This window comes from Scyliorhinus canicula, chromosome 15 (assembly GCF_902713615.1).
Source record: "Scyliorhinus canicula chromosome 15, sScyCan1.1, whole genome shotgun sequence".
Lineage (NCBI taxonomy): Eukaryota > Metazoa > Chordata > Chondrichthyes > Carcharhiniformes > Scyliorhinidae > Scyliorhinus > Scyliorhinus canicula.
The window spans coordinates 98,430,397-98,447,058 of NC_052160.1; the positions used below are offsets into that span (position 1 = coordinate 98,430,397).

The window sequence follows — 16,662 nt, forward strand, 5'->3', positions numbered from 1 at the left end:
GTCCAATAATAATGCAGCACCTTTGGGAACACCAGCCCCCCCCCCCCCCCCCCCCCCCTTCTTCTCGCCTCTGCCTTTGCAACAGAGCCCTACTAACCCTCAGAACCCTCCCTACCCGCACAAATTCCGAGTTTAACGCATCCACCTTCCGAAAAAAGGCCTTGGGAAGGAAAATCGGGGGAGACTGAAAAGCAAACAGGAATCTTGGCAGTATGTTCATCTTTATCACCTGTACCCTCCCACCAATGTCAAATGCAGAGCATCTGACCATTTCATGTCCTCCTTAACCACCTCCACCAACCAGTCAGGGTCCACCTATGCATCGTGGCCCACTTATGCATTACCTGGATCCTCAAATACCGGAACGTCTCCCGTGCCACCTTAAATGGCAGAGCCTCCAAACACACCCTCTGCCCTGAAATGTTTACCGGGAAGGCCTCGCTTTTCTCGACACTGAATTTATAGCCCGAGAAGGCCCCAAATTTCTCCAGTAAGCCCATGATTCTGTCCATGCTTTCTAATGGGTCCGTCACAAACAGTAACAGGTCATTGGCATACAGCGACACCTAGTGCTCCCTGCATCCCTTCTCGATCCTCCGCCACTCAAGCTGAGGCCCGAAGTGCCATCGCCAAGGGCTCAATCGTCAACACGAGCAGCAGCAGGGACAATGGACACCCTTCACCGGACACCCGTGCCTCGTTTCCCCTGTGCAGCCCAAAATACCCTCAGTTTGTCTCATTCATTCACACACTTGCCATGTGGGTCACATACAACAACCGAACCCATGTCAGAAACGTTGGCCCAAACCTAATCCGCCCCAGGTTTTCGGACATGTACCTCCACTCTACCCAGTCAAAGGCCTTCTCGGCGTCCATTGACACAATCAGCTCCGGCACTCCCCCCCCAACTGGGTCATAATTACGTTTAGCAACCTCCTAATATTAGTAGAAAGCTGCCTCCCCTTCACAAACACCATTTGGTCCTCTGAGACCATGTCTGGAACACACCCCTCCAAACCTCTTGCCAATACCTTTTCCAGGGCTTTCACATCCGTGTTCAGCAGCGAGATGGGCCTATTGGACCTGTACTCCAGCGGATCCTTCCCCTTTCTCGGAATCAGCGGCAGAGTAGCTGGCAGTTCCCCCTTCTCCACTGCTTCATCAAACACACCCGGGAAGCCGATCGGTCTCAGCACCTCGTACCGCCTGCATCATTCCAATGCACTCCAACACATCCTTTAGCCCTAATGCGTCCTCCTGCGCCTGCCTCTTCCGCTCTTCCAAATCGGGGAAGTCCAGCCCGTCTGGGAACTGACCCATACCAGCAGCCCCCGGCCCCGACTTTATACAGCCCCTCAAAGAAGGACTTGAACACCTCATTTACGCTCTCGGAAGTGGTTCCGACACCACTTCCCCCCCCGCACCCCAGCTTCCGGCTTCACCTGGAGGACTTCCCTTGACGCTGTTTGTCGCTGCAGCTGGTGGGCCAACATTTGGCTCACCTTCTCCCCATACTCATACTGCACCCCCCCCCCTCCCCCCACCTCCGCAGCTAACCCACCACCCTTTCCGTCGTCAACTGATCAAACTGCTTTCTTTCTTTCCATCAGCAAATCAGCAACTCCACCGTGGGAGCCACAGAGTACCCTCTATCCACCTCAACTCTCTCATACAATAATCGCCGCTTCTCCTCCATCCCCTTCCTAAGCTTATGGGCCTTAAACACGATTATTTCCCCCCAGACCACTGCTTTCAAAGCCTCCCAGGACGTGGCTGCCGATACCATCCCAATCTGATTGCGCTCAACATAATTTGTATTCGCCACTGCCACCTTCCCGCGTAGAACTCTTTGTCTGGCCAAAGCCCTGAATCCAACCTCCACCCTGGCCTCTGCACTTGACTCCGAACAATGTCTCACATCGAGACAGCGCGGAGCTGTCATTCCAGTATACTCCGCTCCTTCCATCCCCATCAAAAAAGTTAATCTGGGAATACACCCAATAAACATAGGGAGGAACACCCCCTCTCTCCCGGGTCCCCAAAGCTCCATGGATCCACCATCCCCACTCTCTCCATAAACCCTCCCAATTAAAATCCGCCCCCCATAATCAGCTGGTGAAAGTCCAAGTCTGGAATCGCTCCTAACAGCCTCTTCATGAATCCGGCGACATCCCAATTTGGCGTACATACATTTCGCAATCCCCAGTCATACCCCACTCATTATCACAAACCTCCTTAATTTTTTAGGTGCCTGCATGAGATTTAGTGAAATGGCTTTCACATATCAGCTGGTCAAAGGATGCTGAATGACAAGAGGCCTGGAGAAGGGGGTAGTGTCAGTGGTGTACGGAGCTATTTTGGAAGAGGATAAGGCACCACTGGAAGGGATCAAAGCAAAGTGGGAGGAAGAGTTGGGAGAGGTTATAGAGGAAGGGGTCTGGTGTAAGATGCTCCGGAGAGTGAATGCCTCCACCTCATGTGCGAGGTTGGGGCTGATACAGCTGAAGGTGTACAGTGTGCACCGCACGAGGGCGAGGATAAGCCAATTCTTTGAAGGAGTAGAAGATGTGTGTGAGCATTGCTGGGGGGGCCTGCTAATCACGTTCATATGTTTTGTTCCTGTCCAAAGCGAGAGGAGAACTGGAAGGAGGTTTCTAGGGTAATTTCCAAGGTGGTGCACGTGAAACTGGACCCGGGTCCTCGGGAGGGCATATTCGGGGTGTCGGATCAGCCAGGGTTGGAAACGGGTGCGGAGGCAGATATCGTAGCCTTCGCCTCGTTGATCGCCCGAAGGCGGATCCTGTTGGGATGAAGAGCAGCCTCTCTACCCTGTGCCCTGGCGTGGCAGGGGGACCTGTTGGAATACTTGACCCCTGAGAAGGTTAAGTTTGAACTGAGGGGAAGCTCGGAGGGGTTCTACAAGTCATGGGCATTATTTATTATGCACTTTCAAGAACTGGATAAAATTGAACATTAGTTGGTATGGGGTTGGGGGTAGGGGGGCTGTGTGTAGTAAGGATGACTATGGGTAATCCCTGATTCCTTTTTGGTCATTTGTTTGCGTAAACATGCGGGCTGATATTTGGTGGTTGGTGGGAGGATGGGATCGTCGTTATTGTCATGGGGATTGACATATCTGTTGCTGATTGTTGTTTATTGTTGGTGGGTGTAAATTCGGGAGAAAATGTGAAAAAGGAGAAAAAAAATATTTAAAAACAAAAGGATGCTGAATCTGTGAGTTTAAATTAACATGTGAACTATCTACTGTGATGACTGGAAGGCTTTAAGAATATTGAATTCTATTTATTGTGCAATTTAAGTGTTAAACTCCTGGGATTAGCGTGTGTTTGACTGAAGTGATCATGGGCAGGATTCTCCGAGCCCGCGCCGGGTTGGAGAATCGCCGAGAACTAGGGAAATTTCCATCATGCCACTCCATGCGATTTTCCAGCGACCAGAGAATCGGCGCCGATCGCTCCCGCACGGTCTCTGCGGCGCTGGTTGGGGGCTGCTGAAAGAGGTCCCTGCGACGATTCTCCGCGGTCGACCGGCCGAACCCCTGCCGAGTCCCACCGGCGTGGTTCCAACCTGGTACCACACCCGGCGGGAGCTCGGACCCGCGGTGGATGGCCTGGTTGGGGGGGGGGGGGGGGGGGGGGATCTGACTCTGGGGAAGGGCCTCCACGCGATCGGGGGGGGCTTCCGATTGGTGGGCGCCCGCGATCTGGAGGGGGCCTACCTCCTTCCGCACGGGCCCACTGTAGGTCTCCGACATGTTGTGCGGTGCCGGCGCGGAGACGGCAACCACGCGCACACGCCGGCACGGAGATGGGTGTCGCGTGCATGCGTCGGCTCGGGGGCAGCTGTCGCACGCATGCGCGGACCCGCGCCGGCCTTGCAGGGCCGCCATTCGGTGGCGAAGCAGTGCGTAGCACTTCGGCACTGTGCTGGACCCTTGGTGACCGCTGAACTGCTGGGCCAGGTGGCCCGCTAACGCCGGCATACTCCGTGTTTATGCCGGCGTCAACACTTGGCTGGGATCTCTGAGAATCCCGGCCCATGTTTTTAAAAGATAATTCAATTTTATATGGCCTCGATGTTTTTCGCAGCCAGAAGGCGAAATTGACTCAGGAATGTATTTTTCAGTCTGGGCTAATGGAATGTGGTTTGACTGGGAAAGTTGCTGAGAGTTAATGTGCTTTGCATCCTGCAGAGATAATTTGTTTTTCAGCTTAGGGAGATGAGGTCATTACTGGGTCCAGCCAAGAAATGTAGAGAGACATTTTAAAAAGCTTCAAATAGAGTTTTTTTGAGAAAATCTTGGCGAGAAGAGTTGAATTCTGATCTGCCTGATGCGGAGTCCACAATTCTCCCACAGTAAGTGAGATTGAGAGCTGTATAGTTGTTTTACTTGTTGTTTAATGGGATATTGAGTAGTGGTATTTAAGGGATCATTGTAAGCAGCTTGTTTCGGGTGTAAAGTTAAAAAGTTAATATTTTATTCATAATACAGTTTTGTTTTAAGAATAACCCTATTTCTTCATGCAATCACTCCTGGAGTGATCATTCTTTCCCCAGTTTTACAAACAAAATATCGGGGTTTCAGTCCAGTATCCTAGCTCCGGTCTGCGATTGTAATATTATTCATTTAGGTTGGACAAGATGTGCTCTAATTGACCTCATGCAGAGGTAAAACCACCTATAAGGAGTTGGGGACCACCATTTTAATCTGGAGAAGAAAGCCATATAATGGATTTCAGAGCTGTGAGGAAGAGGGGACATGGTTATTCATGGCCCCAAACCGGCCATTTTCCCAGTGTTTGATCTCATGGCCCTGATGACCCTTGATCCCATGGCTTTGATGACCTTGCAGACCAGTCACCATGTTGTAAATGTAAACACCCATTCCCATTGAGGTTGCATATTGTTATCCCTACAACAACAGCCAAGGTCAATCCAAAGGGGAGCTGTTATGAGCAACTTTGAGCACTCAGTTTCAACACAAAGTGCTTCGCGATTTAGAATGCTCCAATATCAACTTTGCACCTGTGTACGACACAATGGCTGAAATTTTCCATGCTCTTTGAAGATGGCGCAGAAGGCGCTCAAAGGAAAACCCAACATGTCCCTGTTGCCATGGGATTTCTCCAAAGGCAAGTACGGCAACGGCTAGGCGGCTCACCAACTGGAGGCAGGCAGCCAATTAAGGTAATTAATTGGTCCATTGGTGGCCATTTTACTCGTTTCAGAATGAGTCAGCCCCCCAAACCCTGCCACATGGTTAGTCTGCCATCTTCATTGTGGCAATCTTCCAGTGGTTTCCAGGAAACAGGAGGATCAAAATAGAGATGATACCTGACAACATCTGAGGATGCTGGCCAGGTTTTGTGTGATTTCACAGCTGAGTTAGTAATAATGGCACCACCGTAAGGCAGTGCAGAGATGTTAGTTTGGGAGTGTCATATTGGCTTGGCTGTGGTTGGTACATGAGATGTGGCAATGGTACCTGGTGAATGGTCACTTTGTACTTACAGCAGGAGAGGCCTGGTCTGCAGAGGCCAGGCATGTTGGTGTTGCCGCTTCCCACACTGGACTTGGTGTCATCGAGCAGAGACCCTCTGTCCTCCCGATCTTTCTGACCTTTGCCACTGGTGTCACTTGTGTCTTCACTGTTGTGCATTTTGTCTGGGCTGTTCCCCCCCCCACTTCTAAAACCAGTTGAATAATTAATCTGTTGAAAAAAAATGAGATGTCTTTCAAGGTACAACAACAGCTGTCACATTGTCCTCATGCCCTTAATTTTTCGAATTGTCACTTCACGGACTGACATAGTTCTGTCATCGGAGTCAAATTGCTAAATCTTGCCTCTGTGTTGCAAAACCTCCCGTTAAAATCAGCTTTAATGATTGGAAACCCTTCTGAAACGCTCAGGCACTAGCCCTTGAATATCAGGAGATGCAACTGCTGTTCCTGAGACCCTGAAAAACTTTTAGTTCAGGGAGCAATGGCTGTAGATCACACCTTGCTCGTGAAGGCAGAGCCTTAACCAGATCCACCACAGGCTAATATTCTTATGCCAGTTTATTTTCCTTTAACTTGACAGGGAATGAAAACTGAACAGGGTACAAACAGCCTAATTTCCCCTTTGGCCCCTGATGCCCCTCAAAATGTGTGTCAGCTGTACATTGACCAAAAATATTTTTATACACTCAGTGTTTGTACCGCATGCACTGAATAAAGACAACAGTTTATATTGCCCCCTCTATGTCCTATGATGCCTCTATCTGTCACTTCCACTGTCTTATTTGGGATTCCTTGTCCTTTTTAAATTGCTTCATAATCGTTTTCCATGTCATCTATGCAACTGCCTCCAGCTTGTTCCCCGGAATCTTCCAGCTCTGGTCATCTATTACCCACCCCAAACCATTCCCACCTCCTACCCCAACTCCACATCCCATCAGCATTGGTCGCTTCAGCTGTCACGCACCCTCACTTTGGACCTCCCTCCGAAAGCCCTTGCCATGTCACAACTTCCCTTGTTTTCAAATATCTCTGTCAACTTGTATTTCTATAGCACCTACGAAAGTGATACTTGGCCACCTCCTCAATCCTCCTTCTATGCCGCTGCTGAGTGACTGGTTCTGAGCTCTCCCTATGTTTGATGTTTCACTGCATTAATTATTTTATAAGTGCCATTGCTCTGATTGCACCCACGATGGGCCGAATGGCCTATTTGCTCCTATGTCTTAGTCTATTGAGACCACATTTAATTGGCCAAATTCACACAGGTTTATGCTACACATTGAGGAAGTGATTTTCTTTCCAATTGGACGAATGACACATTTCCCTTTTTCGATATACAAGTCTCCCATGTGTTTTGCGATTTCACTCCCAACCAACGCCACCGCTCCTTATTGTCCTGTCAATGCTGAGCCAGGCTGGAATACATGTACTCAGGCACCCACCATGCACCAATAACTAAACCAAGCTGCCATTCTCCATCTCAGAATGGAAACAGTGAATGTGGGTGATGAGACCATCAATTCACGCGACACGTGGTTAGAAGTAAACAGTGGTTTTAATCATCTTACAACAGAGCCTGCCTGTGACACGGTGACCTCCAGATGAACTGCAGGCAGGCTCTCAGCATCAACCTTTATACTTCCGGTTGGGGGGGGAGGAGCCATGGGTGGAGCCCAGTGCAAACTCCCGTACACTCCCAGTACATCTCCCCCTAGTGGCAGAGCAGCGCAATTGCTCGTGTGCCGAGCTTACAGAGACATAGTAATACAGTGTGAATTATGCTACTGTGATTCACCACATTCACCCCCTGTAAAAAAATCAAGTCCGGCGGGGGTGGTGGCTTACAGATTGAGTCTGTCCGGTGGCCGAGTTGTCCGCTGTGATCGGCGGAGCACCGGGGTTACAGCCCCTTCTGGTGGTTGGATGCGCACCATCGGTTGGGGTACGATGGCGGACTCCGGGGGCGATTCCCCCCGAGCTTCATACCCGTCTGGTTTGACTGGGGCCGCTGGGAGCTAGCGCGCGAAAAAAATGTAGCGAACTGGTAGGTGCGGGGGCGTGGGTGGGATGTAGTGTGAGGGGTACCTCGGCGGTGGTAGTGGGGGGGTTGGACCCTGCAGGTGCTAGGTCCCGGAGGGATACAGTGTCCTGACGGCCGTCAGGGAACTCTACGAAGGCGTACTGGGGGTTTGAATGCAGTAGGAGCACTTTCTCTACGAGTGGGTCAGTTTTGTGCACCCTGACGTGCTTCCGGAGGAGTACTGGGCCCGGTGTCTTCAACCATACTGGGAGCGAAACCCCTGTGGTAGTGCCCCTGGAAAAAATAAAGAGCCGCTCGTGAGGGGTCTGGTTGGTAGCGGTACATAAGAGGGACCTAATAGCGTGGAGCACATCGGGGAGGACTTCTTGCCAATGGGAGATCGGGAGATTCCTGGACCGGAGGGTCAGTAGGACGGTCTTCCAGACCGTCGCATTCTCCCTCTCCACCTGCCCGTTCCCCCTGGGGTTATAGCTGGTAGTCCTGCTCGAGGCGATGCCCTTGCCGAGCAGGTACTGACGCAGCTCGTCGCTCATAAAGGACGAACCCCGGTCGCTGTTTACATAGCTGGGGAAACCAAACAGGGTGAAGATACTATGCAGGGCCCTAATGACTGCGTGGGAGGTCATATCGGGGCACGGGATAGCAAAGGGAAAATGGGAGAACGCGTCTTATGACGTTCAGGAAGTACACATTCCTGTTAGTTGAGGCCCTTTGAAATCGATAGCGAGGCGTTCAAAGGGCCTAGAAGCCTTGACCAGGTGGGCCCTGTCTGGTCTGTAGAAGTGCGGTTTGCACTCCGCGCAGATCGGGCAGTCCCTGGTGATGGCTTTTACCTCCTCGGTGGAGAAAGGCAGATTTCGGGCTTTAATGTAGTGGGCGAGCCGGGTGACTCCCGAGTGGCAGAGGTCATTGTGGATGGTTCTTAAGCGGTCGCTCTGTGCGCTGGCACACGTCCCGCGGGACAAGGCATCTGGGGCCTCGTTGAGCTTCCCCGGTCGATACATAATATCGTAATTGTAGGTGGAGAGTTCGATCCTCCACCTCAAAATTTTGTCATTTTTAATTTTGCCCCTTTACGAGTTGTCAAACATGAAGGCAACCGATCTTTGGTCGATGATGAGGGTGAACCTTCGACCTGCGAGGTATTGCCTCCAGTGACGAATAGCCTCCACAATGGCTTGTGCTTCCTTTTCGACTGAGGAGTGTCGAAGTTCCGAAGCGGAGAGGGTTCGGGAGAAAAATGCGACTGGTTTCCCTGCCTGATTTAGTGTGGCTGCTAGAGCTACCTCTGAGGCATCGCTCTCTACCTGGAAAGGGACGGATTCATCCACCGCCCGCATGGCAGCCTTGGCGATGTCCTCCTTGATGCAGTTGAAGGCTTGGCGAGCCTCAGCTGACAGGGGAAAATGTGTGGCCTTAAAGAGTGGGCGGGCTTTATCCGCATATTGAGGGACCCACTGGGCATAATACAAAAAGAATCCCAAGCTCCGTTTGAGGGCCTTGGGACAATGAAGGCGAGGGAGTTCTAAGAGCGCATACGGTCCGGGTCGGGACCCAGGACTCCGTTTTCCACGACATAGCCAAGGATGGCTAGTCTGGTCGTGTTAAAAACGCATTTCTCCTTGTTGTATGTGAGGTTAAGCTTTTGGGCCATCTGGAGAAATCGGTTGAGGTTGGCATCGTGGTTCTGCTGGTCATAGCTGCAGATGGTGACGTTATCGAAGTACGGAAACGTGACCCGCAGCCCGTACTGGTCCACCATTCGGTACATTGCTCGTTGGAACACCAAAACCCCATTCATGACGCCAAAGGGGACCCGGAGGAAGTGGAAGAGGCGGCCATTGGCCTCGAACACCGTATAGTGGCGATCCTCCGGGCGGATTGGGAGTTAGTGGTATGCAGACTTCAGATCCACCGTGGAAAAAATACGATACTGGCCGATCTGATTCACCATGTCTGCAATCCTGGGGAGGGGGTACGCGCCGAGGAGCGTAAACCGATTAATAGTCTGACTATAGTCTATGACCATGCGGAATATTTCCCCGGTCTTGACGACCACCACCTAAGCTCTCCAGGGACTGTTACTGGCCTGTATGATCCCCTCACGTAAAAGCCTCAGAACCTCGAATCGAATGAACACCCTGTCCTGTAGGCTGTACCGCCTGCTGCGAGTGGCTATGGGTTTAGAGTGAGGTTGGCAAAGAGAGGGGGGGGGGAGATTCGCAGTGTGGCTAGGCTGCAGATAGTGAGTGGGGGTAGGGGTCCGCCGAAGCTGAGGGTGAGACTCTTGAGATTGCATTGAAAGTCGAGTCCCAATAAGAGTGGGGCGCAGAGTTCGGGCAGGACGTATAATTGGAATTTAGAATAGCTTGCGCCTTGGATTGTTAGAGTTGCGACAGTGTGCCCTTGGATATGGACAGAGTGGGAACCCGAAGCGAGGGAGATAGTTTGCCGTGCAGGGAAAACGGGGAGCGAACAGCATCTTACCAGATCTGGGTGTACGAAGCTCTCAGTGCTCCCGGAGTCGAAAAGGCACGGTGTACTGTACCCGTTGATTTTGACCGTTGTCATAGAGTTGTTGAGATTCTTTGGGCGCGATTGGTCCAGTGTGACTACGTTGAGTTGCAGGTAATCGGCGGCTCGGTCGGCTGCGCTGGGATGGCCCCGCGATGAGTGCCCGCTGAGGTCGCAGTCTTCAATCGAGTTTTCCGAGTGTGGAGAGGATGGGGCCCAAGATGGCCACCCCCGTGGATTGCACGTGGTGGGCGGCAAGGAAGATGGCGTCCAAGATGGCGGCCCCCATGAGTCGCCCGTGGTGGACCGCGTGGTGGGGGTCCGCCAAGATGGCGGCCCCATGGATCGCACGTGGCGGGTGGGGGCGGAGTCGGGGCATAGGCCGCTGCGTTCCGGGGCCTGCGAGTGCGGAGAGCGATTACTTTGTGCCGCAGGAGTTTTAGGGGCTGGGGCCTTCCTTGCCAGGCACACTCTGGCGAAGTGGCCTTTTCGCCCGCAGCTGCTGCAGGTCGCGTTGCAGGCCGGGCAGTGCTGCCGCGGGTGCTGAGGCTGGCCACAAAAGTGGCAGGCTGGGGCAGCATGGTGGCTGGGTGGCCGCACGGTGCAGGCCTGGGGGAGTCGCTGGTCGGGGGCCATGACGGGGTCGCGCAGTCGGCAGGAAACGAGGTGAGGCTACGAAATGAGATCTCCATAGTTGTAGCGAGTTCAACAGTATCTTCTAAATTTAGGGCCCCCTTCTCCAGCAGTCGCTGGCGCACGTAATTCGATCTAAGGCCTGCAACAAAGACATCGTGGACAGCAAGTTCTCTATGTTCTGCAGCAGTTACAGCCTGATAATTACAGTCCCGGGATAAGGCTTTTAAGTCTCTGAGGAATTCTTCTAGCGGTTCTGTAGGGCACTGGCGGCAAGTAGTAAAAACGTGGCTCGCGTAGACCTCATTGATAGGCCTCATGTACATTCTATCGAGTAGGGCCAGGGCCTCTGTATATGAGCCGGTACAGTTTAGCTGAGTAGATATACGATGGCTCACCCTCGCGTGCAGTAGGCTGAGTTTCTGCTCCTCCGTCGTTTCTGGGGTGCTTGCTTCAGCCAGGTAGGCCTTAAAACATCGGAGCCAATGCGAAAAGATTTATTTCGCCTCTGCATCCTGCGGGTCGAGTTCCAGTCGGTTAGGCTTGAGGGCTGATTCCATGGTCATTCCTTACTGTTTCTTAAGACGATTAAATTGATAAGACCATCAATTCATGCAACACATGGTTAGAAGTGAACAGTGGTTTTAATCATCTTACAACAGAGTCTGCCTGTGACACGATGAACTCCAGATGAACTGCAGGCAGGCTCTCAGCATCAACCTTTATACTTCCGGTTAGGGGGGAGGAGCCGTGGGTGGAGCCCAGTACAAACTCCCGTACACTCCCAGTGCATCTCCCCCTAGTGGCAGAGCAGCGCAACTGCTCGTGTGCCGAGCTTACAGAGACATGTGAATTACGCTACTGTGATTCACCACAGTGGGAATGTTGGGGACATCAGAGTCAAGCCCAATCCTGTGCTGTCTGATATCCATGAATACAAGTACACAATGGAGGAAGCACAGAAATCGGGGTTATATCCCTCTTCCATCAGTATTTCTGGGTTCGGATTTACTCACATCCTCATACAAGCTTGTTTAAAATTGGGATACAAGCGATACCTCCGTTATATAAAGCCCTGGTTGGACTACACCAGGAGTTACTCTGAGCAGTTCTGGGTACCAGGCTCAGCATGGTAGCATAGTGGTTAGCACAGTTGCTTCACAGCTCCAGGATCCCACGTTCGATTCCCAGTTTGGCTCACTGTCTGTGTCTGTGTGGAGTCTGCACGTTCTCCCCGTGTCTGCGTGGGTTTCCCCCGGGTGCTCCGGTTTCCTCCCACAGTCCAAAAATATGTAGGTTAGGTGGATTGGCTATTCTAAATTGCCGTTAGTGTCCAAAAAGATTAGGTGGGGTTACTGGATTACAGGGATAACGGGGGATAGGGTGGAGGTGTGGGGCTTAAGTAGGGTGCTCTTTCCAAGGGCCTTAGCAGACTCGATGGGCTGAATGGCCTCCTTCTGCACTGTAAATTCTATGATAGCCGTAGGAATGATATATTTGGGTGGCACAGTTGCAAGCACTTATTCCTCACGGCACCAAAGACCTGGGTTCGATCTCGGCCTGGGGTCACTGACCGTGTGGAGTTTGCATATTCTCCCCATGTCTGCATGGGTCTCACCCCTAAAACCCAAATGGAATGTTGGCCCTTATTGCAAGGGGGTTGGAGTATAAAGGTAGGGAAGACTTTGCTACAACTGTACAGGACATTGGTGAGACCACACCTGGAGTACTGTTGTATAGTTTTGGTATCCTTACTCAAGAGGGATATGGTTGCACTGGTAGAAGTTCAGAGATGGTTCTCGGCTGATGTTGGTGCCGTATGAGTAAAGGTTGAGTAGGTTGGGCCAACTGTCCATTGGAGTTTAGAAGAATGAGAGGTGATCTTATTGGAACATTTAAGATTCTGAGGGGGCTTGACAGAGGGGATGTTTCCCCTCCTGGGGAAATGTTGAATTAGGAACGACTGTTTAAAAATAAGGGGTCTCCCATTTATGATGGAGATGAGGATTGACTTTTCCTCTCAGAGATTTGTTAACCTTTGGAATTCTCTTCCCCAGAGAATAGTGGATGCTGGATCATTGAATTTATTCAAGGTTGCGTTGGACAGACTTTAGACCAACAAGAGAGTCAAGGATCAAGGGGAAGGCAGGAAAGTTGACTTCACAGAATTGTTACGGTACAGAAAGAGGCCATTTGGCCCATCGTATCCGCACCGGCTCTCCAAATGAGCATCACCGCTTAGCGTCATTCACCTTTTCCCTGTAACCTGCACATTGTTTCTATTCAAATAATCATCAAATGCTCTCTTGAAAGCCTCAGTTGAACCTGCCTCCACTACAATTCCAGGCAATGCATTTTCTCACATCACATTTGCTTCTGTTGCAAATGACTTTAAATCTGTGCCCTCTCGTTCTTGATCCTTTTATGAGTGGGAACCAGTTTCTCCCTATCTACTCTGTCCAGCCCCCTCATGATATGGAACATCTCTATCAAATCTTGTCTTAGTCTTCTTCTCTCTAAGAACAGTCCCAACCTCTCCGATCTATCCACATAACTGAAGTTTCTCATCCCTGGAACCATTCTGCGTTCTCTCCACTGCCTTCTCATCTTTCCTATGTGGCTACAATAGTTAAGGGCACAATCAGAACAGCCATGATCTCGTTGAACGATGTAGCAGGCCCAATGGGCCGTCTCCTAATTTTTTACACACTTATCGTAGGGGTGAACTTAGGAAATACTTCCACAGAAGATGGTAGAAATTTCTTCCGCAAATGACAATTAATGTTTGATTAATTTGTTATCTTCAAATCTGGAATTGATAGATTTTTGTCGACCAAAGCTGTTCAGGGATATGGCACAAAGGTGGATACACTCGGTGGCAGATCAACTATGATTTCACCGAATGGTGAAGCATATACACGGGGCTGAATGGCCCACCTTTGTTCCTATTGGTGCTCTAGTTAAATTCAGTGTGTGCCTGGAGATTGCAATACTCAAAGATTTAGTATCTGGGGTTCTGAACTCTTTATAAAACGGTGCCAGATAGAATTTCAAAAACAGGGGCCCGACAAGTCGCCACCAAGAATAAAAATGAGACCCACACCATTACTGCTTATCAACTAGACAGTGCAATGAGTTTAGATGTGGATTTAGGAGCATTTCAAAAAAGGAATAAACTATGAACGATATTCTAATAACACTCATTTCAGACGTTAGAGAGTGGTGGTGCCTGTAGTATTCCTCACATATCTCTCAGGGTTGAGGATTGTCTGTATCGCAAGAATAAAGAAACTGCAAACACCACAACTGATCTATCAGAATCTAAAGATGGATTGGTGTTTGGACACCTTTCTCCAGAACCAATTGGGAGAGGGTTTTTTTTTAATGGCGCCTTCCTGCCTAGGGGCACAGATTAATCTGCAGTATCATTTTCCCCCTCCTCGTAATTTCAGATCTATTTCAGATTTGCAACATTTGCATTTTCACACTTTTATCCCCTTAACACAGAAACTTTAAAAACAACCGCTGCACCAGATTCACGTTATTAAACCAGTGCCTAAATAACGAGATACACATGCAGAGTGCAGTTTAGTATTTCAAAATTATAATTTAAGACCGCCCAGTACTATTTAACAAGAGTGGGGATAGATCTGCAGTGCCCACAGCAAATTTGCAGGATAATTTGAACTCCTTTCTGCTAACGTGAGAAAATAAAATGTGTCGACCCAGCTCATCTTCAGTGAGGAAGTATTTTAGAAAGTTTTTTTTAGAAAAAAAGAGTAAATTAAAGGGTTTTTTTGCAGTTTCTCCAGGGTTTAGCTGTCTTACCTGGGCGATCGCTCTGAGGAGTGTTTACACTGAGTCCCGCCTGTAACTTCAAACTGAACCCTTCTACACTGCTGGCAGCAGGGAGGGGGTAGCAAGCTGACTAACGTTTGCATTCGGGCTCCAAACTGCACAGTGAACATAATCTTTCATCGCATTTCTCAAAACCCACCTGGACAATTCTGATCTGTGCACAGTCTGCACCTGTTTTCTTTGTATGGTGACATGCCACTGTTTCCTGAGGCTTCTCTCGTCCCCTTATTTAATGGGCTCTTCCAATATTGAAACTAAACAGAGTGGGAGCTCCGCCCCTCACAGCAGTTGCAATGTTGCAGCAATCCAGGAAATCCCATTAAAGTTACATTTGCGGGCATGTTACAGAATCTCTCCCAAACTGAACCATTTGCAGAATCCACCCTCTGTGAAATGCAGAATAATTCACATCGAACCGCGAATCGAAGAGGTCAATCACCTAATCAAAACATTGTTTTTTTAAAAATAAGCAAAAATTTACCATGGTAACCAGGAAGTGACACGTCACCAATTAAATCCTCCTCCTGTATGATGTTCAGCCTCAGTCTGGGGAATAATGTATAGCAGAGTTGTAGCCAGCTGCTCTGGTTGTGCTAAAGCAAAATACTGCGGATGCTGGAGTTGGGAAATGGGGGGGACAACTCAACTCTTCAGGCATTCAGGCAGAAGCTTTGGAGAAACAAACATGGTTTTTGAAATATTTTTTATTCTCCTTTTTCGCATTTTCTCCCAAATTGACACCCACCAACAATAATCAGTAACAAATATCTCAATCCCCATATCAATAACAACGATCCCATCCTCCCACCAAACCCCAAACATTCGCCCACATGTTCACATAAACAACTGACAAAAAGGAATCAGGAATCCCCCATAGCCCCCATTTAGGGAACCACGGTAGCACAGGGGCAGCACGGTAGCACAAGTGGATAGCACTGTGGCTTCACAGCGTCAGGGTCCCAAGTTCGATTCCCAGCTTGGGTCACTGTCTGTGCAGAGTCTGCACATTCTCCCCGTGTCTGCGTGGGTTTCCTTCGGGTGCTCCGTTTTCCTCCCACAGTCCAAAGACATATAGGTTAGGTGGATTGGCCGTGCTAAATTGCCCCTAGTGTCCAAAAAGGTTAGATTGGGTTACGGGGATAGGGTGGAAATGAGGGCTTAATGTGGGTCGGTGCAGACCCAAATGGCCTCCTTCTGCACTGTATGTTCTATTTATGAAATTAACACCCATCGCCCCCCCTCCCCCCCAGCCCTCCCACCCACCTCCCCCAACTAATGTTCGATGTTATCCAGTTCTTGAAAGTGAATAATGAATAATGCCGATGAATTGTAGAACACCTCTGTCCTCTGTCCTCTGTCCTCTGTCCTTTCCCTCAGTTCAAACTGAGATTGCAAAGATGATTCTGGATAGGAGCGAAAGTAATAAGGTAGTTGTTATGGGGGACTTTAACTTTCCAAATATTGACTGGAAACACTATAGCTCGAGTATTTTAGATGGGTCTGTTTTTGTCCAATGTGTGCAGGAGGGTTTCCTGACACAGTATGTAGATAGGCCAACGAGAGGCGAGGCCGTATTGGATTTGGTACTGGGAAATGAACCAGGACAGGTGTTAGATTTGGAGGTAGGTGAGCACTTTGGTGATAGTGACCACAATTCGATTACGTTTACTTTAGTGATGTAAAGGGATAGGTATATACCGCAGGCCAAGAGTTATATCTGGGGGAAAGGCAATTATGATGCAATGTATAGGATGGGGAAGGAAACTGCAGGGGATGGGCACAATGGAAATGTGGAGCATGTTCAAGAAATAACTACTGCGTACCCTTGATAAGAATGTACCTGTCAGGCAGGGAGGAAGTGGTCGAGCGAGGGAACCGTGGTTTACTAAAGCAGTTGAAACACTTGTCAAGAGGAAGAAGGAGGCTTATGTAAAGATGAGACATGAAGGTTCAGTTAGGGCGCTCGAGAGTTATAAGTTATCTAGGAAGGATCTAAAGAGAGAGCTAAGAAGAGCCAGGAGGGGACATGAGAAGTCTTTGGCAGGTAGGATTAAGGATAACCCTAAAGCTTTCTATAGATATGTCAGGAATAA

At 49.8% G+C, this 16,662-nt stretch overlaps 1 protein-coding gene across 4 annotated transcripts in view; it reads right to left on the reverse strand.

Moving 5' to 3' along the window:
* LOC119978334 (T-complex protein 11-like protein 1) overlaps positions 1–14,850 on the reverse strand; it is a 69,883-nt gene extending 55,033 nt beyond the window's left edge. For 2 of the 4 annotated variants that reach the window (XM_038819900.1, XM_038819899.1), the window contains exons 1-2: positions 14,540–14,656; positions 5,533–5,731 (exon numbers count right to left, since the gene is read on the reverse strand). In XM_038819900.1, the coding sequence (XP_038675828.1) occupies positions 5,533–5,680 (148 nt within the window). In that variant the 5' untranslated portion in view covers positions 5,681–5,731; positions 14,540–14,656. Of the gene's footprint in view, positions 1–5,532; positions 5,732–14,539; positions 14,657–14,708 lie in introns of those variants that run through there. The other 2 variants (XM_038819898.1, XM_038819896.1) reach the window with 2 other exon arrangements.
* Positions 14,851–16,662: the final 1,812 nt, after the last annotated feature.